This window comes from Elephas maximus, chromosome 6 (assembly GCF_024166365.1).
Source record: "Elephas maximus indicus isolate mEleMax1 chromosome 6, mEleMax1 primary haplotype, whole genome shotgun sequence".
In the NCBI taxonomy this organism is placed as follows: domain Eukaryota; kingdom Metazoa; phylum Chordata; class Mammalia; order Proboscidea; family Elephantidae; genus Elephas; species Elephas maximus.
Window position 1 is genome coordinate 127,360,821 of NC_064824.1, and position 26,710 is coordinate 127,387,530.

The 26,710-nt window shown below is 37.8% G+C and overlaps 1 protein-coding gene across 6 annotated transcripts in view; it reads right to left on the reverse strand.

Moving 5' to 3' along the window:
• DOCK10 (dedicator of cytokinesis 10) overlaps nt 1-26,710 on the reverse strand; it is a 310,282-nt gene that overhangs the window by 65,481 nt on the left and 218,091 nt on the right. For all 6 annotated transcript variants that reach the window (XM_049888334.1, XM_049888333.1, XM_049888332.1 and 3 more), the window contains exons 12-25: nt 24,052-24,273; nt 23,742-23,864; nt 20,772-20,854; nt 15,040-15,162; nt 13,539-13,618; nt 11,493-11,680; nt 10,924-10,989; nt 8,575-8,667; nt 6,814-6,937; nt 6,502-6,623; nt 5,676-5,762; nt 5,185-5,277; nt 4,416-4,534; nt 2,075-2,144 (exon numbers count right to left, since the gene is read on the reverse strand). In XM_049888334.1, coding sequence (XP_049744291.1) covers nt 2,075-2,144; nt 4,416-4,534; nt 5,185-5,277; nt 5,676-5,762; nt 6,502-6,623; nt 6,814-6,937; nt 8,575-8,667; nt 10,924-10,989; nt 11,493-11,680; nt 13,539-13,618; nt 15,040-15,162; nt 20,772-20,854; nt 23,742-23,864; nt 24,052-24,273 — 1,593 coding nt within the window. The remainder of the gene's footprint in view (nt 1-2,074; nt 2,145-4,415; nt 4,535-5,184; nt 5,278-5,675; nt 5,763-6,501; nt 6,624-6,813; nt 6,938-8,574; nt 8,668-10,923; nt 10,990-11,492; nt 11,681-13,538; nt 13,619-15,039; nt 15,163-20,771; nt 20,855-23,741; nt 23,865-24,051; nt 24,274-26,710) is intronic.

Sequence of the window (26,710 nt, forward strand, 5' to 3'; positions counted from 1 at the left end):
TAATGGATTATTTTTGGCATGCTGGGCTATTTTAAACAAGGGCACACACTCATACTTAAGAATTGGGGAAGGCATTCACAATTTCTGGCAGGTAGAAAAATAGATAGAAATGAAACTGTAGTTAAAAAAAAAAAAAAAGAATATTCTTAGACCATGTCACAGAGAGTTTCATTCCAGAATGCAATTAGCATTGGGAGCTTATCATAGGTTTCTAGCACAAAAGACCCAAATTCTTCTCTAATCACCTTTCTACACATCCAGAACATATGAGACCTTCCCTTTAATTAAAAAAAAAAAAAGAAGAAGAAGTCTATGTCTTAAAAGGGTTTAGTCTATGCATAGAAAATAAAAATTTAGGTCCTCTAAGTATTAGAAAGAGTCCCTGAGTGATGCAAAAGGTTAACATGCTTAGCAACTAAATGAAAGGCTGGAGGTTTGAGTCTGCCCAGAAGTACTTCGGAAGAAAAACCTGGTGACCTACTTTTGAAAAATCAGCCACTGAAAACCCTATGGAGCAGTTCTACTCTGACATACATGGGATAGCCGTGAGTCAGAATTGACTTGAAGGCTACTGGGTTTTGTTTTATGTATTAGAAAGTAATTTGAGGTACTCTTATTTATCACAGGAGCCCCAGTGGCACAGTGGTTAAGACTTCAGCTGCTAACCAAAAGGTTGGCAGTTTGAATCCACCAGCTGCTACTTGGAAACCTATGGGGCAGTTCTACCCAGTCCTATGGAGTCTCTGTGTGTTGGAATTGAGTTGATGGCAATGGGTTTGGTTTTGGTTATTTATTTTAGGTTGGCTCTTTTCTTTTCATTCAAGAAGTCTGACCTTTAGGTAGAAACTACGAATGGGCAAACATCATCACAAGTTCATTGGCACTAATTCAGAGGCCAACTGGCAATGAGAATAGAAACATGTCCAAGTGAACACTTGACGAGGGACACTGGAAGAAGCAGTGCACACTGATGGGATGGATGGGCAAGTGGTTCATGCCAGAAGGTAAAGGACTTAACATACCAGAAGCAGGTACAAATATACAGTAACTGGGAAAATGAAAGAATGCCTGAGAAAACAATAAAGAGAGCTAAGAAAATGTTACAGAAGAAACACAGAGCATTCAACAAACCAACAGAAAAAATCTTCCTTAAATTCACACAGGAACTTCATTACCTTGTAATACTGACTTCAAAAGGAAAACATTTTGGTTTTCTCCTCTCTCCTTTTCTCTCCTCTCTCCCCCCATATAGTTACTTACATATTTACACATTATTTAAACGTTTAACCAATACATCTTGCTAATTAATGTGAACAGATGGAATTCTAAATAGCTAAGGGAAATGTTAAGGGCCCTGGGTGGCGCAAGCAGTTTGCACTCAAATATTAACCTAAAAGAAACCCTGGTGGCATAGTGGTTAAGTGCTACGGCTGCTAACTAAGATGTCGGCAGTTCAAATCCACCAAGTGCTCCTTAGAAACTCTATGGGGCAGTTTTACTCTGTCCTCTAGGATCGCTGTGAGTTGGAATTGACTCTATGGCAATGGGTTTGTTTTTTGGGGGGTTTACTAACCTAAAAGTTGGCTGTTTGAACCCATCCAGCGGCACCATGGAAGAAAGGTCTAGAAATCTGTTTCCATAAAGACAACAGACAAAAAGATCCTATACTAATAACCAACGGTCGTTGAGTCGATTCCAACTCATACTGAGCCTAGAGGACAGGGTAGAACTACCCTATAGAACAGAGTAGAACTGCCCCATAGAGTTTCCAAGAAGTGCCTGGTGGATCTGAACTCCCAACTTTTGGTTAACAGCGGTAGTACTTAACCATTACACCACCAAGGTTTCCAGAAGACCCTACAGAGCAGTTCTATCCTGTCCTATGGGGTTGCCATGAGTCAGAATCAACCTGAAGGTAATTTATTTATTTATTTTTTTAAAGGAGAATGTTTAGTATTACAGCAGTGGGCACCGTCCAGCTAAAAGGAGAAGCTTCTCCCTTATTGAAGAAAGGAGATGAGACAAAACACACAGTCATGGGAATACGGCCAAAGGTCAAGTGGCTATTTCATACCTTTATGTATGACTGGACAGAATGGTCTAGCTGCTCTTCATGGCATTTGGCCACAATGTCGGTCAGAACCCTGGAAAAGCAAAACTCTTTAGTAACTTTTTTAGAGAAGGCAGAAAAACATCACTTTAGTTTGTCATTAGAGTGCTTGGTAAACAGGGTACTTAATAATTACTGAATGAATAAATGAATCAATCAATCAATTTCAAATCCTCACCCTCCATACATATCATATACTATCAATAGTATCTATCAGCCATTTAAACCTTGAAAACTTCTAAGCACTAAGATATAAGTAATGTCTTATGGCTACAATAAAACTTTCAAAACTACTTGCCTGAGTTCAATGTACTAACTAGGGTCTGTGGGTTTGCTGACACTGCCTTTTAGAAAAGAGATCAATTTCAGTAACGGATTAAAAACTTAAGACTCTTAACCATTAATTAATTATCATATTCCATTTTAAAGGTTTTTTTTTTTGACTTCCGACCTCTGAGCACTACTGTATTTTTATGCAAATAATGCTCACTTTCTACATCTGTTTGCAAACCATATCCTCCACTCGTCCCTTGCAAGGTATTTTCTTAACCACGTTATGCTAATTTTTTTACAGCAACATGTAAAAAAAATTTTTTTTCATTGCGACGCTTATGAAAATACCTTTGCGGGGGTTGGGAGGATGCGGTTGGCAAACAAACTTTTCTGGGGTAGATTATTTGCATAAAAATAAGGTATATGTTCTTTTGGAAAAAGCAATAAGGTTAAGAAAAGAGTCTCCTGCCCCATTTTCATTGGGTTAAGGTTTCTAGTATTAGTGGTGGAACAGGTTGATTTTTTTTTTTTTTTTTTTCACATTGATACTACCAGTTGCTCCATGGCTGCAGTGCTTAGGAATATCTCAGAATTTCAACAGATCTATCAGCTGAAATATTTGAGAGTCTTGCCAATGCAGACACATATTCATGCTGAAAACAGTGTCCGTTGAAGGTAAAGTTGGAGGCTTATTAATCTGGGGCCAGAATTGGCTGGTAGTGGGGCCTTTAGAATTATTATTATTATTTTAGTTTTCTAGCACTTCAGAGGCTTTATTTTAAAAACTAGCCTAAAAACTTGATTCCAAACAGGGAAATAATATGTCTATGGGTTAGGAAAAATACTGGGAAGCATTTCAAAGCAAAGAGCAGTGCTTTTTTGTTTGTTTGTTTGTTTTCCAGAATGCTACGACTAATATTTTTTGAAAATGTGGAATATAAAAAAATATGACTCAGTAATTAATTCAGATCACTATCTCTATAAAGAGGAAACTGTGTTTTCCAAAGTCACAAAACAGATGAATGATTTTGAAAGAATTTAGTACATATAACCAAATTTAAAGTGAAAGCAATTCAATAACAAGTAAATATATATTTTTTAAAAAGATAAAGTTTAGGGAGGATGTAAAATAATACAGCCCCTTGGAAAAATAATTTGTCGGTTTTTTAAAAAAACTAAACATGCAACTAACATACCATTGAAGAATTGTTCTCCTGGGCATTTATTCCAGAGAAATGAAAATTTATGGTCATACAAAAACTTGGATACAAATATGTACAGCAATTTTATTCAGAATAGCCAAAAACTACAGGTCCTTCAATTGGTGAACAGTTAAAGTGTGGTACAGCCATACCATGCAACTCAGCAATTAAAAGGAAGGAACTATTGATGCACATGACAGCCTGGATGAATCTCTAAGGACTTACGCTGAGTGAAAAAAGTCAGTCCCAGAAGATTATAATATTATTCCCTTTTAATAACGTTTTTGAAAAGATAAAATGATAGACACAGAGAACAGATTGGTGGTTGCCAGGGGTTAGAGAGGGAGTGGGTAAGAGGCGGGTGGAGGTAGGAGGAAAGTGGTGAGGTTATAAAATGGCAACAGGAAGGGTCCTCAGGCCCATGAGGATGACAGTGGTCTGTACCTTGACTGTATCAATGGCAATACCCTGGTTGTGATATTGTTAACATTGTAACATAGTTTTGAAAGATATTAGTATTCGAGTGAGGTAGATAAAGGGTACGTGGGATCTCTCTGTATTATTTCTTACCACTGCATGTGAATCTACAATTATCTCAAAATAAAAAGGTGAATTAAAAAACACACAGGAAAAAGAGAGGTCTGGAATTTTAACAATAATAATAAATGGATTAGAAAGTAAGGATTCAAGAGCAAAGAAATACTTAAATATAAGACATGCATTCAAAGGAAACATAAGGATGCACCATTAGACTGCTGTTCCGTTATAACCAAAGTTTTGTGTAACCAGAGATTATAAAACTCTTATTCTTAATGTCATGTTATGGATACCTGGTCACAGGTGTACTTATTTCATCTTCCTCATTCTGTACCAGGACCTTGAAGAGCTGATTGAAGATTATAGGTAGAAAACTCATGATAGCATGAATCTTTTCCACATTCAATAAGTTCTGTTGTAAATTCACAGGGGAAAAAAATAAATAAAAGGACACTGATTAAATTTTAAAAATTAAAGCCTGTTCTACTGATGTTTTTCAGAAGTTGAATATGAATACTGTAAAAAAAAAAAAAAAAACAGTTGCCATTGAGTTGATTCCAACTCAAGGCAACCCCATGTGATGTGTGTGTCAGAGGAGAACTGTGCTCCATAGGGTTTTCAATGACTGATTTTTTGGAAATAGATCACCAGACTTTTCTTCTGAGGCACTTTTGGGTGGACTTGAACTGTCAACCTTTTGGGTAGCAGCTGAGCGTGTTTAACCATTCACACTACCCAGGCACTCCATGAGTACTTCTCCAAATCATTCAGCATGGCATATAGGCATGGTAGTAACATGGCAAGGCCTCTCCATTTAGTTGACTAATTTCAAATAAATTGATTTAATTTTATTTTGGTTAAAATTGTTCTTTGCTTGTTTCTGCAACTAACAGAAACTTTTCAGGAACTGTGAAATCAAATTGTTTACTTCCTAAATCAATAAGGTATCTAAAATCTCCAAGAACAATTACGTTTTCGTTTGCTAGTCAATGGAAAATGTAAGGGTCTCTTTTGCTCATTTCTACCTTGGAGACCCCTAAGTCTACTTACATGTCATCTTACCTTACAAGAGCGGATAAAATTCGAGGTAGGTGATTGAGACATATCTTTCTCTCTTTTTTGACACTCTTTAAAAAACGTGTTCACATGTGGATCCTAAAACAGCCCAAAAAAGAAAGTATTTATTCCTGATGATACACAATCTTTGTTACAAATAATCACCTTGATGGGATGTGGGCTTTTCTGTAGGAGAGACGCCTCGATGTGGAAGTGCCTTATCAAAAAGTGACAAAGTTGTGCTTTTCACTAAATGGTCTGGCATATGGAAGGTTCAACCTCAATTACCAAGCTCACTTTCTCTCCTATTTACTTCCCTTAGGTTTTATTCTCCTTCTCAGCCACATGACAATGGCTTTCGATCACTCGCTTTTCTAACATCCGAGTTAAATGGTTAGTTTCATCATGTAAATATAGCAGACAACTAACGATTTTCTGCGCTAGAAAAGATGCTGATATCCAGATGCTGAATTAATGGGGGGAAAAAATCTACTTACCTGAGAATTCACTGTTGATACAACAAATGTTGATACTTTGAAAAGTGGTTTGCCACCATCAACCCATTTAATGTCACTCGTACTGTGCTGCAAAAGAGTTTGTTACTGTCACTATGGAAATTAGAAATAAAGAAAATAAATAGGTTTTCTGTCCTGATCCATTAATTTTCCATTACCACGGAAGTGGAGGAAGCCCTGGTGGCATAGTGGTTAAGTGCTATGGCTGCTAAGAGGTCGGCAGTTTGAATCTATCGGGTGCTCCTTGGAAACTCTATGGGGCAGTTCTACTCTGTCCTATAGGGTCACTATGAGTTGGAATTGAAGGCAACGGCTTTGTTTTTGTTTTTTATGAAAGTGGAAAATAAAAGGTGCAAATACATTTGGCTGTATTGGTAAATGAGGCCAATGTACTATCAGAGTGCCATTTTTAATAGATCATTTCTAGTGGCCATAAACTAAAGGTTTGGAATTTTATAGGTACACTTGATTCATAACTACACTGGACAAATAGACTACGATTGTTGGGTTAATTTAAAAAACAGAAAAATTAACCTCATGTCATACGTTGTTGTTAGGTGCCATGGAGTTGATTTCGACTTACGGTGACCCCATGTGGCCGAGTAGAACTGCCCCCTAGGATTTCCTAGGCTGTAATCTTTATGGGAGCAGATCCTTGGGTCTTTTCTCCCACAGAGCTACTGAGTGGGTTTGAACTGTCAACCTTTCAGTTAGCAGTGGAGCACTTAACCATTGCCTCACCAGCATTCCCTTCCATGTCATTTAGCTGATGCATTTTCTTTCTCTTAAATTATATATTACTCAATACCTTTCCGCTGGCAGAATCTTGAAAGCTTAAATAATTAGGAGGCAGGCTTGTTGCTACTGGGATATTATACTCTTGAGAAGCTATCTGATCATGTCTCTTTAGAGGAAGCCAAGAATACCCAACTGCAAAGAGATAAGAAAGAGAACGCTTCTGATTATCAGCCTCCACAGTAAGGAAAAAGCAAAGTTATTTATCGTTTATGAATACTAAAGCTCACAAAAACTTTCAATAAACCGGAGCATTTAAAACATTCTCCCACTCAAGTCAAACCGATGAAGTGTAAAGCTAACTCAGATTGCTTCCTGCGAGTACCTGATGTTTCCAGAGCTTCCTTCTTTTTGGCGTTAGCTTTTGCATTTATGTCACAGGTGACATGATAAAAAGAAAACAAAACATGGTGTTTCTCATGGAGTTGTGTTGGTAGCTCAATTTTTACCTGCAATGAAAGAGATAGTAACTGAACTCAGATGAAAATTGTTTGTCCAGGGTAAGGGCAGGATGTAGGACTGGCATCTTTGCCTTTTAAGAAAGATTTATGGAAGTCTAGTGACTGGTGTTTTCTAATGATGTGTCCAAAATTAGTGGGTCCAAGTCTTGCCACCTCATGTCTAAGGAACATTCAAATGTTCCACAATGCTGTTTCATCAATGTTCCTTTAATTTGATTTAAAATGGTTAATGTGCAGAAAGCGTGGTTGACAAAATAATGCTCCCTTACTGCAGAAAAGACGTCTACATCCTAATCCTTAGACGTGTGACTTTGTTTCCTTCCACGGTAAAATGGACTTTGCAGATATCATTAAGTTAAGGATCTTGAGATGGGGAGACTATTTACCGTGGTGGGCAAATGTAATCACAGAGTCCTTGTAAGGGAAAAGCAGGAAAGTCAGAGCCAGAGGAGAGGTGAGTAGGATGGAAGCTAAGGTCAGAGTAACACAACTGCCGGGAGGGGGCCATGAGCCCAAGAATGTGGGCGCCTTTAGAAGCTGGAAATGACAAGGAAATGGACTCTCCCCTAGAGCCTCCAGAAATCACTCAAACCTGCTGAACCCTTAATTTTAGCCCAGTGAGACCCACTTTGTACTTTTGACCTCCACAACTGTAAGATAATAAATGTGCATTGTTTTAAATCACTAAGTTGTGGTAATTTATTATGGCACCGATAGGAAACTAATACAGAAAGGGTGACATTTTTAATCCTAGCCATCATATCAGCCAGGCCCATGTTGTCCTATTTAGATGATCAGTACTTCACAATATGGCACAGCAACAGGTTGCATTGGTTCAGACTTTACGGTTAGAAATTAAGTTTAAGCACTGTAATCGGCTGGTCTGAAGCTGTTGGTAATACAAACTAATGTGTGCAGTAAAAACTATTGACTCAATGATATTTTAATACGTATTATAGAGGCATGACGAAGCTTCAGGCTGTGCAGTCACATGAATCCTGACTGCCAGTTACTGGTAGGTGTTTGGCAAAGTTGTTTGACCTCTCTGAGCCTCAGTTTTCTCATCCTTAAATAGGAACTTAGTACCAACTTTTCAGTACTGCTGTGGGAATTAAGTGAGAAAACGTGTGGACAGTGTCTGGTTTAATGATCAATAAGAAAGTCTTGGGAGTTAGCCAGGACAGGTCTTACTCCCATGTCCACTTAGATATGATGGTCCAGGCACACTCAAGCTCACGCAGATCATAATCAATGGTGATGGCATGTAGCTAGTTCTTTGGTCTTCCTACCATAACGTGAAATACTGCCAGTGTTTGGTAAAAGCTATGTAAGGTATTCTTTATTATACTGACTGGTGAAAAAGAAGGAAAAATGAGTTTCACTTAAAAAGAATAATATAATAGCAACAGTACATTTTTAAAGGCCAATCCTGTGCTAAAGTACACAAAGCTGCAACATACTCCTAGAGCAACTATCCATTAATACAGTTAATAAATCTTGGCTAAGGAAACACCTGCTAAGGCATGTCCTCAGTCTAAGGTGTGGTTATCATGCATTATTATCTCATAAACTTGGCCACCTTTCTAGAAGCTGCTAATGGCAGCTGGGGTCTGGCTCTCCCTTACCTCATCTGAGAAATCTGGGTTCTGGGAATGGTGCAGAACTGCTGTGTAGGCGGCCGAGGTGAAGAGGGGTCCTCCAGGTTTGCCATAAATACACTGTTTAAAAAAGTCACACATTGAAAAATTATGAGAATCTGATTTTAGCTGAGCATGGAAAAGGGCCACAAATCTCCAGTTACCAACCCTGGGGCAAAGGTGAATTTTGTGCTTACTTGCCAAGCTTAGCTGACATCTAATTAACCTTGAGCTTTTTTTTTCCTACTATCCCATATTTGAAGGAGCACTGGTGGTGCGGTGGCTTAAGCGCTTGGTTGCTAAGTGAAAGGTCGAACCCACCAACCATTCCATGAGAGAAAGATACGCCAGTTACTTCCTTAAAGTTTCTTTCTTTTTTTTTTTTTTAACTTGATATTTATTATACAATGGGATGCTTGGCTGAAGAAAATCTGGAAGTGTTAATTCATGATATTGATACTACATCATTGCTGAATACCTGAATCAATTCATTCTCTGGCTTTTGATTATTGTTGTTGTTAGCTGAGGTGGAGTTGGCCCTTGACTCATGTCGACCCCATGTACAATGGAACAAAATGCTGCCAAGTCCTGTCATCACCATGAAGGTTTGTGGATCGACCATTGTGATTCATACGTTTTTCACTGGCTGGTCTTGGGAAGTAGAGCACTAGGCCTTTCTTCCTACTCTGTCTTAGTCTGGAAGCTCCACTAAATCCTGTTCAGCATCAGAGCAACACTCAAGCCTTCACTGACAGATTGGTGGTGGTTTCCCATGAGATGCACTGGCCAGGAATTGAACCTGGGTCTCTCCCATGGAAGGGTAGAATTCTACCACTGAACCACCAATGGCTCAATGGCTTTTGATTACTAGGAGATAAGGATTAACTTTTTCCAGGGGGATCCTTGCATGATCCTGCAGAGGCACACAGAATCCAACTTTGACCTAATGTTTAAGGCAATCAGTTCTGGGCAACTGCAGGACTTGGTTGAACCTCAACCCCTAACAACATTGTCTCCAACCAGGAATGTTGAGCCAGCAGGACAGGTCAGGTGCCAGGTCCCCTCAGCATTATGACTGTATCCCAGCCCCTAATCAGGCCAGAGGATGTGAGATTTCACCTTCCAAATCATGCAGCTTAAAAGCCCACTAAAACTCAGGCTGGGGGTCCCTCCTCTGGAATCTGACATCTGGCCCTGCTGTATCTCTCTGCCATGCTTTAGGATGCAATGAAAACGGGACCCACACACCTGCAACTGCCCATCTTTCCTAGAATTTTCCCAGAAGCACTTGCTCTAGCAGGCCTGGAGAGTTTGCCATCAGGCCAAATCTAATTTGCTTCACAATCACATTTTACTTTAATTTTTTTCTCCTCATGCTAAAGCTGCTGGGGCGCTTGGTACCTGCTGATGTTAAAAGTGGCTCAAGAAAATTTTAAAGAGCTTTTCCTCTTAACTCTGTGTGATTCATTCTACCAATCTTAAATCAAATTACCATTCTTCTGAATAATCCAACAAACTTCTTGGTAGCAAAATCAGGGTAACACAATCAGTACAAGATAGAGTGCTTTAAGAATTTAATTCAGATAATGGTGGTGGCTAGTTAGAAATTAGAATTATGCTTTCCTATCTGTTTCCTCTGCTTTACCCAGACTGGGAAGACCAGGCCATGGGCCCGATGAAAATAATCTTCCTTCTCTTTTCACAGGTTACTTTTTGTTGCGTGAAGTTCTTAAAATAAAAACAGTATATATCAAATATGAGCTCTAAGGATTTCCATCCAGTTGCAGTCTTATAGGTTAAAAGATCAGAGTGCCTAAAAACATCAGAGTTTTATTGATCTTATTCAATCATGTGATCAACAACCAGAGTGATTTTCCAGGCCGAGTTGCTCATTCTTCAGGCAGAGGGCACTAACACCTTCCATAAATGTGATTATCCTTCAGGTCCATTCCATTTTTCACGAGGCCAGAATGCAGCAACTCTCTGCACAGACCACAGGAAGGCGAGCTGGCACGTGCCTTTTGAAATCAGGCCTGCTGATTCAAGAAGCAGGCTAATCTATGGAAAGGACAATGACTTCCAGAGAGGAATCTCTGCATTTACTTCACACTAGAACAGTTTTCTGTTATCTACACCACGAAAAGCTAAGCAGAACCAGGGGACAGCCATTTCTAATAGATTTAGTTAATGATGGCTATTAAATCAGGTCTATTTCAGAAAATCTAAAACAAATGTATGAAGTTGGTCCCCTTTCAACCACAGTGAAATCAGAAGCTCCTCAATGGTGGAAAGAACCTATGCGCTCTCCTGCCGGGTCCCCTTGCTGACTTGGCTCACCTTCACTGGCTTGGCACCTTCTTCATCGGAGTTTTTGAATTCAACGCACACGGTTATATTTCGTGCCTGAAATTGCAATGTGGGAAATAGGAGTTGTAATTTCCTATTAAATAACACACACACACACAAAACCCAAGTGCCTAAAATAAGTAGCATCAAATTGAGTCTGAACAAAGCAGAATGCCCAACATTTTCTTGTGACATTATCTATAGTGTTCAGAAATTGCAGAAAGATCGGGGAAGAATTTTTTTTTTTTTTAAAGGAAGAAAAAGCTCATTTTGAGAGTGAAAAGCATGCTATTTTCAGAGTATATTTAGAAACCAGAAGTTGCCCAGAACAAAAATACTTAGGGCTGGTTTCAGAAAGGAATATTAACATGCTACAAATCTGAACATCTTTAAACATATCTAAGGTGAAACCCATCATTGTCCTTTAGGTAGCTTTTTTTTTTTTTTTTTCCAAATGGTTATCTATTCTCAAATGTTGACCTACAGTAATTTATATTTTCACTTTCAACAAACCATCTTATATGGTCTAAGTGATGATATCTCAGAAACTTGTATCATACCTTGTTGAAACATTTCTGGCTATCATACTTGAGGTGCTTGGGGTAAATGTAAATTTGATTTTTGTATACTCTGTAGGGACGGCAATACTTGGATGAGTCATAAACAAATTCTTCCACCTCCACTGTGGGTTCAGGCTGAGCCATCACATTGAAAGGCTTGACAGGGATAAAGGACGATGTTACACAGTCTTAAAAAATCAGAAAATAAAAGTTCGTCATCCAATATGTTTCTCTCTTTTTTTTAGTGAACAATACTTAACATATTTTAAAATTAATCCACTCAGAATAAAACTCTATAATATCATTTTGTGCTAAATCATGCTAGAATGGAAAGTTTGTAGGAGGCAGGCATGAAAGATAAACAAGCATTGTATTTATTATCAAAAACTGATGTCTCAGAAAATGGGTAAATCTTTTGGATGGGTTTATAACTATATTCTTCTTGTATTCAGCTTCATATAAAAAGTAATTTTAGCTAATGATCCTCTGAACATACTAACCGGATATTATACAACAAGGATTAACACACTGGCCTTTCCTATAACACTATAAATATGATGCAGATATTGATATACAGTAAAACAAAACTTTGTCAAAGGGTCTACTATTGATAGTTCCAAATGGGTTAATAGTTAAGTTTTCCCTATGAAAGCATGGGCTTGAAGCACCTTATGCATTACTGAATATAACTTATTTCATTTTCTCTTCAGTTTTTACAGTCCTTTAAAATCTAACCTTGTAGGAACAGCCTAAGAAAAAAGAAAGAAAAGACCATTAAAATTTTTTATCTCCAAACTCCCATCACTAAATAATTAGGAGGCTGAAGTTGTGGTACTGAAAGGTAGCAAATCTATCTACTTTTTTTCAGCCCATCTGGAATCTTCCTGCCTTCAGAAAAGCAAAATGATTAGCTATATATGCTTGGGAATCCAATAACAGGTTTTTTTTTTTTTTTTCCAGAAATCAATTACAATAGTTTTTATTGTATGTTCAAATTTCTCTAATGTTCTACAATTCTCTCAAAGAGAATTATTTTAGCTCTCTGTTTTGTTATTTTTTCTGACTGTAGGTAATAAAAGCCACATTCTCCTAATTAGGTAGAGGAAATGGCTGAGTTTATCCTCTACTTTTTCATGCCAATCAATACAAAAATGATTTGGAGTCATGGCTTATGTTAGAATGCTTATTACATTTCATATTAAAATATTTGTGGAAAAATTGCAAGAACGGAAAACTTAAGAGTACTAATGGTAATCCAAATATCCTGTGATAATAATCTCCCTATTTGTAGTTCAATACTGGATGTCTGTATTTGTCCTTTGCATCGCTGAGAAAGTCACCAAAAGGCCTAATCGGAAGTAGCATAGCAAATCAAAAAAAGACAAAACAAAAACCCAGTCCCACCATTTGAGAAATAAACTATGAAACTCATTTATTTATAAGTTAATAAATACTCCTGCAATTTTTTAAAATCTACTGACACGGACAAGACTATTGATCATATCCTGAAAAAGATACATATACTCTCTGTAATAACAGAGTCTCAACATATTTCAGTTATAATTATTGCATGGTCACTTGGGTGGCTAAACGTTGCCCAGAGTAACTCTTCGGTAACACAGTGTGGAGCCAGCCCTATGTTTTGAATAAGAGAAACTGGGCAGAATATAGGTTCTGCCGGTACAGGTTACTGGTTTATTAAACTATCTGAACCTGACTTTACTCTTTTGAAACCCTCTGGGGTTTTGAGAATGAAATGATATAGTTTAACATCTTGCCAGAACAAGGTACATACCAGATAAATGGTAGGTTACCCTGAATATAGTTCTTGTGCTATAATACTTAAGAGTCTCCCTTAATGGGGAAAAAAGGAACCCCCCATTTCTAAAAGATGATGAATTCCACTTACATAAATATTTGGAAAAAATACCTATCTAATCAACCAACCAACCAATAAAAAAAAAAAAAAAAAAACCAATATACCAACCAAAAAAACCCACTAAATGTTCAAAACTCTACAACCAAACCAGAACATCATCATCGTACTTGGATGCTCCAAAGGAACGTTGTCAACAGCAATATCCAGGCTTCCAGGGATAGTCTGCGTTTTGCTTACTCTGTCAGCTCTGTGAAAGTATGCCAGCACAGAAACACACACACACATACACACACAATGAATTATTCTAATTCTCAAGGAAAAAAAGTCAACTATTAATTCTGAGCTTTTACACAAGCAAAGAGTAGACCACAAATAACCTTGTGAATGATTCCTTTCAGCTCATTTAACTTTGAGAACCAGTTTGATGAAGCAAAAAGGAGCCTCTCCATGTAATAACTGGTCTTGTAGAATCACAAAGAATCAGATTGGCTCAGGGCTTCCTCCCAAGTTCCCCTCCTAACCCTTATTTTGCTTCCTAAGGTTTATATTTTTTTTCCGGAACAAGAAAGAACATTGGAAAATTTCCTTTCTAGTTAATAGAACCTTATCCTCTACTGAATCTACAGAACATATTAATCATGCATGTTTCATAATATTATATTAATTTTGTTTTCAATAAACAAAATTAATAGGAAGTTGTTTATTCTTAGATGAGAGAGACAAATAACATTTAGAAAGGGGCAAAGGGCACAAGACTAATGTGTGCTTTAGGGGACTACGAGTTAAGATATGTAGCTTGTCATGAAGCATCATCTCATCAGATGTTGGAGGCATGGCGATTCATTTTAAAAAAATGTGTAGCTTTCATGGATTTCTTCTCTTATGAATAATTGCTTCTGTCTTTTCCAAAAGCATTTGGATGACAAAAATATTAGGAATTATTGTATTCACAGCAATACAATTTTTCTTTGGAGTTTTAAAACATGAACCTACACTCCTTTAACACACCTCCTACTGAGAGGAGTCAATGTCTCTGTCCCTTTAATCTAGGTCATGTGACAATGGAATATGGTATAAATGCTACTGTGATAGTTTCTGAGTCTTGGCCTTAGGAAACTGGCAGCAATCATGTCCTGTCCCTTGGGGTGTCTTATTCTTAGAATCTAGCCACCATGCCGTGAGAAAGCCAAGGTGTCTCCTGGAGAGGGCTGCGGGTCCACAGCTCCAGCTGGGCTCCCAGCTGACAACCAGGACAACTTTCCAGTCAGTAAGTGAGCCATCTTGAAAGTAGCCATACCCTGGCCCCCAGGTAACCAACTCAGCCAGTGCCATATGCAAAAGAGTCAACTTTCCTCACCTAGCCATGTTCATGTTGTGGATTCAGGAGTAAAGTAAATGCTAAGTTTTGAATTGGCTTGTTACTCGGCAATAGATAACTGACAGAGTTTAATGTTTCACACTCCCTCCATATAATTCTGGCAAATTTACTCTGTGATACCATTTGGGCATGTGTGAGGTCATGTGAAAAACATTTTCTTTCTGGGGGAAATTGGACATTTGAAAATCGGGTAATCAGGTAATTTTTTATGCAAAGATAACAAACCAAGGATAGCTACATAGCTTATTTATGTTGACTTCAAGAGTATCCAAAAAAAAAAAAAAATATACCTTCTGTAATCGGACACTAGTTTAAGTAGGTCCTCAGTTGATATCTTGCTACTTTCTTGTCTATATAATGGTGAAAATCTGGAGTCACTGTCCACATTTCCCTGGTTGTCCTTAAATATTGATCTGAAAGAAAATGATATTTATTAATGGTGGTATTTAGATATTGTTTTTGGAGTTGTGTTTTCAGAGATGAAGTTGATTAAATTTCCCATTTAAAATGGAATAAACTCCAGGAACTTATAAAAAGGCAAGCAAAACTCTTAGAACACATGTTTCATTTGCACACTATATTTTTGTTATCTTTAATTTCTTTTCAACTCTGCATCTACGTGACAACAGCCCATTAGCCTATTATTTTTTTTTTAAATGCTGTCTCACATTTAGTAACTAATATCAAGATTTTGGTGTATTAGTGCAGTGAGGAAGAATAGAAGCAACCATTATTTTTTTTTGTTATTTCCTCAAGACAACCTAAACCTAGACATGGCAGGGTTACTTTCAGCTTGGACTGCACCATTAGGGTTTAGTGGAGCAGGTATTAGATGTTGCGTTGGTGTTGGAGAGGGGCAGACTCCTAAAACATTTTCATGGAAATAGATGTGCCCATGTCCTTTCAGGACACACCTAAAGATAAAATGGAGGACACACGAGGCAGAAACTTATTTTAAGAGAACACCATGAATCCCAACAATTTATTTCCTGCTTGACCCATTTTCTTGGAATTATATAGAAGAAAATACATAAACTCTTTGTTCAAATAATATGGTATGCTCTATGTTTACATGTCACTTTTTGTTCTTCCTCAAACTTATCATGCTCTGTGTCAGTCAAACAAAAATTAGACCCCATGTATAACTGCTCTTTGTGTAATGTTAGGCAAATGTTGAATTTCTACTTCTGCTAACTTAAGGGCCAAGACTAGGACCTTGTTACTCGTTTTTTGAAATTAACCACACGTTTCAATAAACAGGCTGAAATGACCATTTAAACAAACATCTGATCACAGAGCCCTAGTATACAATAATATAAAAAATGGGCCAAGAAATGATGTTTTTAGACTCCTTAAGCCTGTTTCCTCATTCTTCTATGCTAAGTAATGAGGGGGTGGAGGGGGGAGCTTCCTTATCAAAAAAACAGTGGGGAGACAGAATGAAAATGTTTAACTTGAAGATGTTTTTATTTAAATATTATATAGGGCTTTTGCTTGAGTGAATAAAATGCTGAAACTAACATTTCCCAGCACGAAAGGAATTTAAAGTGAGCTTGAATAATAGTTTCTTTAATTAATCGATCAGTTCCAAGACCTCAACGAATGAGCATTGTGTAACTTGTTCTTGCTCTCATCCATAGCTCGGTTTGGAGAGTGTTCACTTCCATTGGAAACTCATCGTAAAGAGAACGAAGAGTACAGCAACATGGGAGAAGCGCTCTTCACAGTGCCATGTACTCTGTTATTGCTCCATAAATATACTAACTGGCAAGGAGAACAAAGAATTGACTCATTTACACAGATGGTTTTGGAATGGCTAGGACATTGTGCCTAGTCCCAACTGCCAATGTTGAGCAATAATCATTATATTGTGAGAGTCTCAGTATGACACTTGGGATCTGATCAAAGGAAATGTGGTATTTAGCCTAAAGGAAAAGAGGCTCAGGTGTCCCTGATACCTTCATTCAAAGCAGCAAGGATAAATGGATGTATAGAAAGAAACAGACATATCTTTCATGGCTGCAGCGGATAAAATATGACAGGGGCTGTCAGGCAGTTTTGAAATTTTTAAGAAATGAATTATCTAATCATTATGGCTATAAAAAGACCGAAGGGGTCTTTGTAAGAGACACATGCAAACAGAGGTTGGCAATCATTTTTTCAGAATGTTTTTGTCAGTATGGCAGCATCAGATCCGTCACACTGGGTGCCTTCTCTAAACGTAGAGTTAAGAATGAAATTTTTATTTTGTTCTAGTTTAATTTTAAAGAAAATTCAGTGTTGTCCACAAGTCCATTTAGAATGTCAAGGAAATAAGAGAAAGCAAAACAAAAACACTAAGTAGGCCTGACTTAGTAAGATTCTGGGGTGATTTGAATGGAAAGGTAGTTCATAGGTGGTGCAGATGGTTGAGCACTCATCTACTAACCGAAAGGTTGGCAGTTCAAACCCTCCCAGTGGTGTCTCAGAAGAAAGACGTAGCGATCTGATTCTGCAAGGTCACAAAAGCCATGAAAACCCTATAGAGCAGTTTTACTCTGCAACACACGGAGTCACCGTGAGTCAGAATTGACTCCGCTGCAACTGGTTTGGTTATGTGTGGAAAAGAGTTCCATTAACAACATGACACATTTGTGTTAACTTTCTCCCAAGTCAGATGTAACCATCTGTGTGTGTTCTTGATACCTATCCCAAAGACAACCTTTTCACTGTAAGTAAGATGGCACTACAGCTGGTGCCAAAAATCAACACATGCATGAAATTAATTTCGGATAAAATGTTGTTCACAGTGATGAGCATCTGTGTGTACTGAAGTGGGTGGTATGATGAGATTTGGATAAAAATATGGTCATAAGTTAAATGATCGGCTCTACTTCTTCTGTGACAGTTGATTTTAAGGAGCAGTGGGTTTTTAATGTTTTAGGGCTCACTCAAAACTATATTGCAAAACGAACCGCAATCTAGAAAACAGAATGAAAACGTAGCCACAGCAGTGTCAGTAAAGTACTGAGGTGTGTCAGGAGGCAAGCTTTGTCAAGATAACGCAAGTCACAACAAGTTTCCCTCTGATTCTATCCACATTTGTTTGAAGCAGCATCTACACTGTGAAGGGGAAATTAAAATATTCTTTGGTTGAAGCTTGTACTTTTTGTGGTTAGATAAACCAAATGGCCTAATATGAAATCTTTTGAACTGCACTGCTAGCCATTTTTCTCCATTGCCAGAGATGTTTCAGTAAGTGTACATCATATATTCACACACATAAATTGGTGATGTATATATACTGTTTCCTAACCTACAACCAAACCACTAATCAGGTACTAACAGCGTGTCACTGTGGCATTGCTGGCTTTCCTGTCCTGGGAATAATTATCATCAGTAACATTGTCAACCTCCTGAAAATCATCGTCTGTCTTTTTCTACCATATTTTATTTAATAACTTCGGAATAGAGTGGTTATCTCTTCTTCTCCTAAGTGCTCAGGTTATTTTAATCATGGACAATTCTTTTACTTCTTTCTTCCACATTATTCTTTAATGCCCTAGAATTAGCAGAAAGGGGGATTATTGAGGTGAATATGATCTTCACAGGTGACTTTTAATAATAATATTAGAATAATGGCTTATAGTAACAGCTATATTTTGTTTGGTAGATATCTGTGCTCATTAATCCTTGTGACAGTAAATTATGTATTATTATTCCTCTTTCATAGATTAAAATAAAATTGGGGTAACAACAGATTAAATAACATGCCCAGGTTCACTTGGCTAGCAAGGGATAGAGTTGAATTTTGAACCCAGCTCTGTCTGGTTCTGAAACCTTGGAACAATGTTGGATCTTTACCGAGAAAATGTTTGCAATTTTGCTATATTTGAGTATTTCCCTTTTACTAAGGGCCATCTTCCCTTTACTTGCTCCAGCAGCTTTTCTATTAAGAACTGAGAATACCTAACAATAAAGAGATGTTTGATCAGTGAATTATAGCTAGTTATCCTTTATCTTAAAGCTTAAGAGAAATAACAGTGATATTCATCATAAAGGATTCAGTGTATCTAAATAACATCTTTTTCATTTGGGATATCCTGGCCTTAGTTGTCCCTGTAGAAAGAGATAGAAAAAGAGAGATAAAGGGATATTTAGGATTTACTTTATGTCAAATGCTTTTGCATCTGAGCTTGCACATGAGCAACTATCATCAGCTCCATTTATAGATGGGGACTCTGAGACTTAGAGAGGAAACACCCGGAGTCACCACCTAATAAGTGGTGATCTGAATCCCATTTGGCAGACACCAGGGTCTAATCTCTTTCTCCCTTGCTACAGTGCTACCTACAGAAAATGAATGTTTTTGTGCAAACTTCCACATTTCTGTTCCTTGGGTCCCTCCAATCTGCAATTTAAATAGCAAACTCAAAATTATAACAAATATTGATAAGATTACTCTGCACATGCTTACCCTGGGAACTGGTAAGATCCCAAAATGGCATAATCAACAGGTTTATGCTTCCAGATTTTAATGTTATGGCTATTGGGTCAATGTTACCATGTTACCAATATTTAAATAAATATTTAATAAGGTGTGGTGCCATTAATTACTTTTGTGTGTGGCCTTTCTAACTATGGTTTTGTGACTCCCATCCAGGTGACTGGATGAGGCTGTGTGATAACGTAATTGTGGCCCACCAAGGGGATTGGTTTGTTTTGCCTTAAAAGAGAGCCAATTCCAGAGCAGAGAGAGGGAGCCCACCACCACTAAGGAAGGAGAGACCAGCTGGAGAGACCTGGCAGCAGAGACCCGGCAGAAGGAGAAGGCATGGTGGGTTTCCCCACCTACAGAGAGAAAAAGCTGAGTGCCCTTGAGGAGAGGGCCTGTAAGCACTGCTGGGAAGAGACAGTCCTGATAGAAGAACTGTATCCTGAGTGCTGTTGTGCCTGCATTGTAACTGTTACTTCCCTAAAAAAAAAAACCATAATTGTGAATAAGGTCTGCCAGTTCTGTGTGGCCATTGCAATAAATTATCGAACCCAGTAGAAAGTGCTGTGGAGGGACAGTTGGTGTCAGAACTGATAAAGATGGTGGAAGGAGGAGGCATGTCTGACCCCCGCCTCATAGGAATCAACCTTGGGCTGTTGATCTTGACTCTCCTTGCCCCTCATGAAGTTGGAGGAAGTCAGACACTGTCCCCATGGTGTTTTTCATAAGGCATTTTATCCAAATTATATATATGTTTTATATATATATAGTTTTTTTTTTTTCATTTATTCAGTTTATACATTGCTGACCTTTTTTCCTTATAAGTCTATGCCAGGCTTTTCTTCCTTTACAAAATTATTATACTGATAAAGATACAAAGCAGTTGAGGAGTACGAAAATAATAATGATGTTTAAGCAGACACAGAAAGCATATGTTTTCTTTATGTAAAAAGGTTATACCACATGTCCAGGTGGATGATTCTACCATCGGTGTCCACATAACACAGCATTTCTATCAAAGAGTCAACTAACTGGTATTGATACATTTGGCTATGTAAATCAGTACGAAAATCAAAGAGTGTTAAATGACCAAATTGATGGTTTCATATGGACATCCATATATATACCTGTCATCCACATACAGCTGAAAACATGCAACTACATAAGAATTCACACTGTATTCACCTGAATTTTATGCACACCAGCCTTAAAGAATTGATGTAATTTCAAGGGTTTGTTGAACCAAACAGACATTATAAACAAACTCTGGCTTTGATTTGATATATACCAAGAACGCACGGCATGCCCATATGTACATGCGTGGCACACATACCACCACCTCTGTCTATTATAAGCTGTCTTGGTAAACGGTTTTGTGATATGTAAGTGTCTAGGAAGCTCAAGGTATTTATGGTGATGAACACATTAGCATTCTTCTAGGCATGAGTACGTTAAAAATAACCACTAATACAAAGGTGTTCAAAACTGAACCTTACCATGCAGACTACATGTGTATTCTGTTGGCTGCAACTGCCAAAATCAACCTACCTCACGGCCCACGCAAATGGCATGCGGTATTTCCCCAGTTTGCTGCAGAATTGCTTGTTGGATTTTAGTATCTTCTGTGCATACTAGTAAAAGTAAACAAAAATACTGTTTAGAACATCACTTTATAAACTGTACACGTAAAATCATGATGACCATTTTTTCAAATGATCTCATGTTGAAACTCGGTAGAACTCTGTCTTACTGGCCCACAAATTTACCTCACAGAATCAAACTATATCCTCTGTGTTCAAAACAATTGTTTAATGTTTTTCTTTCATTTTAGTCTGGAAATTCCAAATGCAAAACTACCCTTGTTCTGGAATATTAGCTTTTTTTTTTTCCTCCCCCGTCTGATTTAAGAGACCTTAAAATTTCAAATGAAAAGTTTTATCTACACACATATAATCTGCCCTATGTTTTCTTTTATTAATGTGGAGGTCAGCAAACTTGTTCTCTAGAAGGTCATGTAGTAAATATCTTGGGCATAAAGGACCATATGGGGTCTGATGCAGGTGCTCAACTATGTTGCTGTGGCAGGAAAGCAGTCACAGAAAATACACAGATGAATGAGTGTGGCTGAGTGCCAATAATACTTTATTTACAAAAATAGGAGGCAAGCCAGATTTGGTCTGTATATTTTAGTTTGCTGAACTGTGAATTAAGAGTCTCTTACAAATTTTTAAACACTGCCCTAAATGGATGCACATGCTCAAATTCAATTGCTATAACATATACTTTGTATGGAAAATATGTTAGCATTGCTGTTAGGAACCATTGAGTTCCTAACATAGTACCCTATGTACAACAGAATGAAACAGTGCCCAGTCCTGCACCATCCTCACAATTGTTGCTGTGTTTGAGCCCACTGTTGCAGCCATTGTGTCAATCCATCTTGTTGGTCTTTTCCACTTTGGCTGGCCCTCTAACTTTACCAAGCACAATGTCCTTCTCCAGGGACTGATCCCTCTTGATAACATGTCCAAAGTACTTGAGACAAAGTCTTGCCATCCTCACTTCTAAGGACCATTCTGGCTGTACTTCTTCCAAGACAGATCTTTGTTCTAATCGAAGTTCATGGTATATTCAACATTCTTCACCAACACCATAATTCAAAGGCATTAATTCTTCTTTAGTCTTCCATATTCATTGCCCAGCTTTCACATACATAGGAAGCAAATAAAAATATCATGGCTTGGATCAGGTGCATGTTAGTCCTCATAGTAACATCTTTGTTTTTGAACACTTTAAGAAGGTCTTAGCAGATATGCCCAGTGCAATACGTCATTTGATTTCTTGACTTCTGCTTCCATGGGAGTTGATTGTGGCTCCAAGTAAAATGCAATTCTTGACAACTTCAGTATTTTTCTCTGTTTATTGTGATGTTGCTTATTGGTCCAACTGTGAGAAATTTTGTTTTCTTTATGTTGCCATATAATCCATACTGAAAGCTGTGGTCTTTCATCTTCATCAGTAAGTGCTTCAAATCCTCTTCACTTTTAGCAAGTGAGGTTGCATCACCTGCATAATGCAGTTGTTAATGAGTCTTCCTCCAATCCTGATGCCCCATTATTCTTCATATAGTCCAGCTTCTCAAATTATTTGCTGAGCATACAGATTGAATGAGTATGGTGAAAGGATACAACCCTGACCCACACCTTTCCTGACTTTAAACCATGTAGTATCCCCTTGTTCTGTTTGAATGACTGCCTCTGGATCTATGTACAGGTTCCACATGAGCACAATTAAGTTTTTTAGAACTCCCATCCTTCGCAATATTAACCAAAATCTCTTATGATCCACACGGTTGAATGCCTTAGTATAGTTAATAAAAACATAGGTAAGGATCTTTTTGGTATTGTCTGCTTTCAGCCAGGATCCATCTGACATCAGCAATGACACCCCTGGATCCATATCCTCTTCTGAATCTGGCTTGAATTTCTGGCAGTTCCTTGTCGATATATTGCTGCAATCACTTTTGAAAGATCTTCAGCAAAATTTTACTTTCATGTGATATTAATGATATTGTTCGATAATTTCCACATTTGGTTGGATCATCTTTCTTTGGAATAAGCAAAAATATGGATCTCTTCCAGTCAGTTGGCCAGGTAGCTGTCTTCCAAATTTCTTGGCATAGACAAGTGAGCACTTCCAGTACTGCATCCATTTGTTGAAACATCTCAGTGGCTACTCCATCAAGTCCTGAAGCCTCGTTTTTGCCAATGTCTTCAGTGCAGCTTAGACTTCTTTCAGTACCATCAGTTATTGATCCATATGCTACCTCCTGAAATGACTGAACATCAACCAGTTCTTTTTGGTACAGTGACTCTGTGTATTCCATCCATCTTCTTTTGATGCTTCCTGCGTTGTTCGGTATTTTGTCCATGGAATCCTTCATCATTGCAACTTGAGGACTGAACTGAATTTTTCTTCCCTTGGGTGTTGTTATATTTTACACATATTTATCTATCTTATTTTATTACTTAGTTTATCCTAATCATTGTCTGGGTCTTAGTAAACTGCATTTATATACATGTTTTATGACACCTAGATTTTCATTATTGTTAGTAATTTGATTCTCAGGCTTAAGACTTTATCCACATTTAAATTTATTTCAGGAGTCAGGAATTGCTGGGTCAAAAAGCATAAGCCAAAAATGTACAACATAAAAATGATGGATATTCATTTCACTAACAATTGAATGGAAACCCTGGTGGCACAGTGGTTAAGAGCTATGGCTGCTAACCAAAATGCCAGCAGTTTGAATCCACCAGGCACTCCTTGGAAACCCTATGGGGCAGTTCTACTCTGTCCTATAGGGTCGCTATGAGTCGGAATCAACTCAGTGGCGGTGGGCTGGGTTTAATAATTGAATATGTCAAGGCTTATATTTACCAAACAGATCATTAAAAAGCAGTGAGACTTCATTTCTTGAAAGCATTGAAATTATTTGTGAGAAAGATTATGCATTACCTTATTGGAGTCTGGATTCTTAATATAAGGTTCAGCACCACTTGCAATGTTTCCCATTAGTACTTTTTCGATTTTGGCCACCAAAACAATTTCAGAGTGTGGATTGCTTACAGAAAATATAGCCTATGGAAAAAGAAAGGAGACAGTAAGCATCTAAGACCCCATATTGAAGGCATTTTAAAAATTCACTGTTTTTTTAAGGACAGCTTGAAGGGAATATTGCTTTGTAAAATTGTCCATCTTATGTGACCTATGGGTTAAGAACAATGGAACCAGCATTTTCCACCCTATTATAGATCAAATGAGCAACCTGCTTTGGAAATTTTAGCCATTCCTCTGGAAATCCCTTGATGTAAGGCTCTTCTGATTGTGGTGGAGTGAGGGTGTCAATGTTGCCATTTTCCAAAGCCATGGGAACCCCTGAGATCATCTGCCTGACGGAGGTGTGGTTTAGATCCACATGAAAATCTGCAGAAATCTTCCTGCTGTCTCTGAGGTCATAAAGTGCCACACTTACAAAAAAAGGCTCAATCTGCAAGAAAAAGAAAGAACAGATGGTGTTGAAATGAAATCATTACCTGTGCAACATCCTCTCTCATACATTCTTTAACAAAGCAGTAAATAAAGTACACGCGGGAAGCAACTTCCCCTTGACTCCGCGAGGAGTACCTGGAAATCTTTTCCTCCAGCAGGTGCCTCAGATCCTAGGACTATGTTTCATTGGTATTTCCACTCTAGTTTCTCCACAAAGCAATCTCTTGCATATGTTGTACTATATGCACTGCAATACAAATATCTGTAGCTATTTCCCCTAGGGTCTCAAAAAATACCTGCCACCACAGTCTCCCCAGGACCCTGGAAATCTGTAGTAGAGTCCAAGAAGTTTCTAGACTGCACTTTGAGAAACACTTCATTAATCCAATGACTTCTCACCTTTCTATCGTAGCTTGAGAGCATAACAAGAATATCTAATATTTATTTGCTATGTACCTGCCATTGTTCTAGAAACTTTCAATATGTTATTGTTAGTTGCCGTTGAGTCCACTCCAACTCATGGCAACCCCATGTACAAGAGAATGAAATGCTGCCCTGTCTTCTGTCATCTTCACAATCGTTAGCATGTTCAAGTCCGTTATTGTGGCCAATGTTTATTTTGAATGCCTTCCAATCTAGGGGCTCATCTTCCAGCATTACATCAGACAATATTCTCTTGTAATCCACAGGGTTTCCACTGACTAATTTTTAAAGAAATAGATCACCAGGCTTTTCTTCTGTCTTAGTCTGGAAGGTCTACAGAAATCTGTCCACCATGGGTGACTTTGCTAATATTTGAAATATCAGTGGCATAGCTTCCAGCATCACAGCAACATGCAAGCCAACACAAAAATGAATTCTGAAAGTGGGCATACAGTCATTTCTGGGATATTCCAGCTGCAGTTAGATATACAAGTTTTGATCCCAGTCATGGAAACTGAGCTGGAGATGTGCACCTGGTAATTTTTGCATGTGAGTTCTTGTTTATGCCATGAGAAAAAGCGAAGGGGGTCCAAATGGAATCCTGGGAAATGTCAACATGCAAAGGACAGAGAAGGGGGTAGGGAAACAGCTGGTCAAGGATACTGAGGAGTGGAGAGAAATGTACAAACTGGAAAAAAAATAAATGACATCACAGTATCATAGAAACTAAAGAAGAAAGATTTAATATAAATGGTCATCTAGAACAAATGTCAAATAAAACAGAGAGATTAAGATGAGGACTTAGGGACTCCTCTGTCTGTCTGTCTGCCTGTCCATCTATTTGCCTGCCTGCCTGCCTGTCTCACTCACTCTCTCTCTCTGTCATCTACCTATCTACCTATCATCCATCTATCTATCATCTATCTATCTATCTATCTATCTATCTATCTATCTATCTATCTATCTATCTATCTATCTATCTATCTATCTATCTATCTATCTATCATCTATCATCTATCTATCTATCATCTATTTATTGTCTTCAGGTTCTAAAGATGGAATAAAAACATTTTCATTTACACTACTTAATTTTGAATTGTGGAGCCCTGGTGGCAAAGTGGTTAAGAGCTCAGGCTGCTAACCAAAAGGATGGCAGTTCAAATCCACCCAGCCACTCCTTGGAAACCCTATGGGGCAGTTCTACTCTGTTCCATAGGGTTGCTATGAGTCGAAATGGACTCCAGGGCACAAAACAACAACAATTTTGAATTGATGGCTATCATATTTGTATTGTGTGAACAAGTAAGTTACGTAAAAAGACCACACTATTGGGCCAGTTCAACATTACACAGACTCACACATGCTGTGTTGAATGCTTAGTGGGTATCTCATGTCCTTTTAAATGTAGCAGCATGGGTAGTTTATAACAGGGATATTAATGCAATTCTCTGATATTGGCAATACTTGCCAGCTCCCTTACTGCTAGAAATATAAGTCCACATATCAAATGAAATCCAATTTTTTTTCTTTAAATACAGTAATTGCAAAGTAAAAATTTTATATTTTACTAATTTAGGAAAACTCTTGGTTTGTGGTAGTGGTAATCAATCAAGAGATAATAAATGCAAAAATTATGTAAAAATAAGTGAGATAGGAGTTGAAAACACATTCAAGGTCAAGGTGAGATCCTTATTATTTTTCCTGAATTGTTACATTTTGATTTTCATCTCTGCTTAGTGAATGGAAATAAATTAACTACTTTGATAATCCATCGGAAATTAGAGCTCACACTGCGATTTGTTTATTTCTTCCAATCCACCTTTTTAACTTAAATGTCAAATCTTTTCAAATCTCTGGGCTTTTCAATAAGGATTTGGTTAATAGAACACCTTTAAAACCTAACAAATTAAGTCAGAATATTTCTTATGTTTAGAATTCCATTTCTTAAAAAAAAAAAAATTCAAGAACATGAAATTTTAAACGTAGCTCTGCTGTGAAGTCGCTTTATTAGT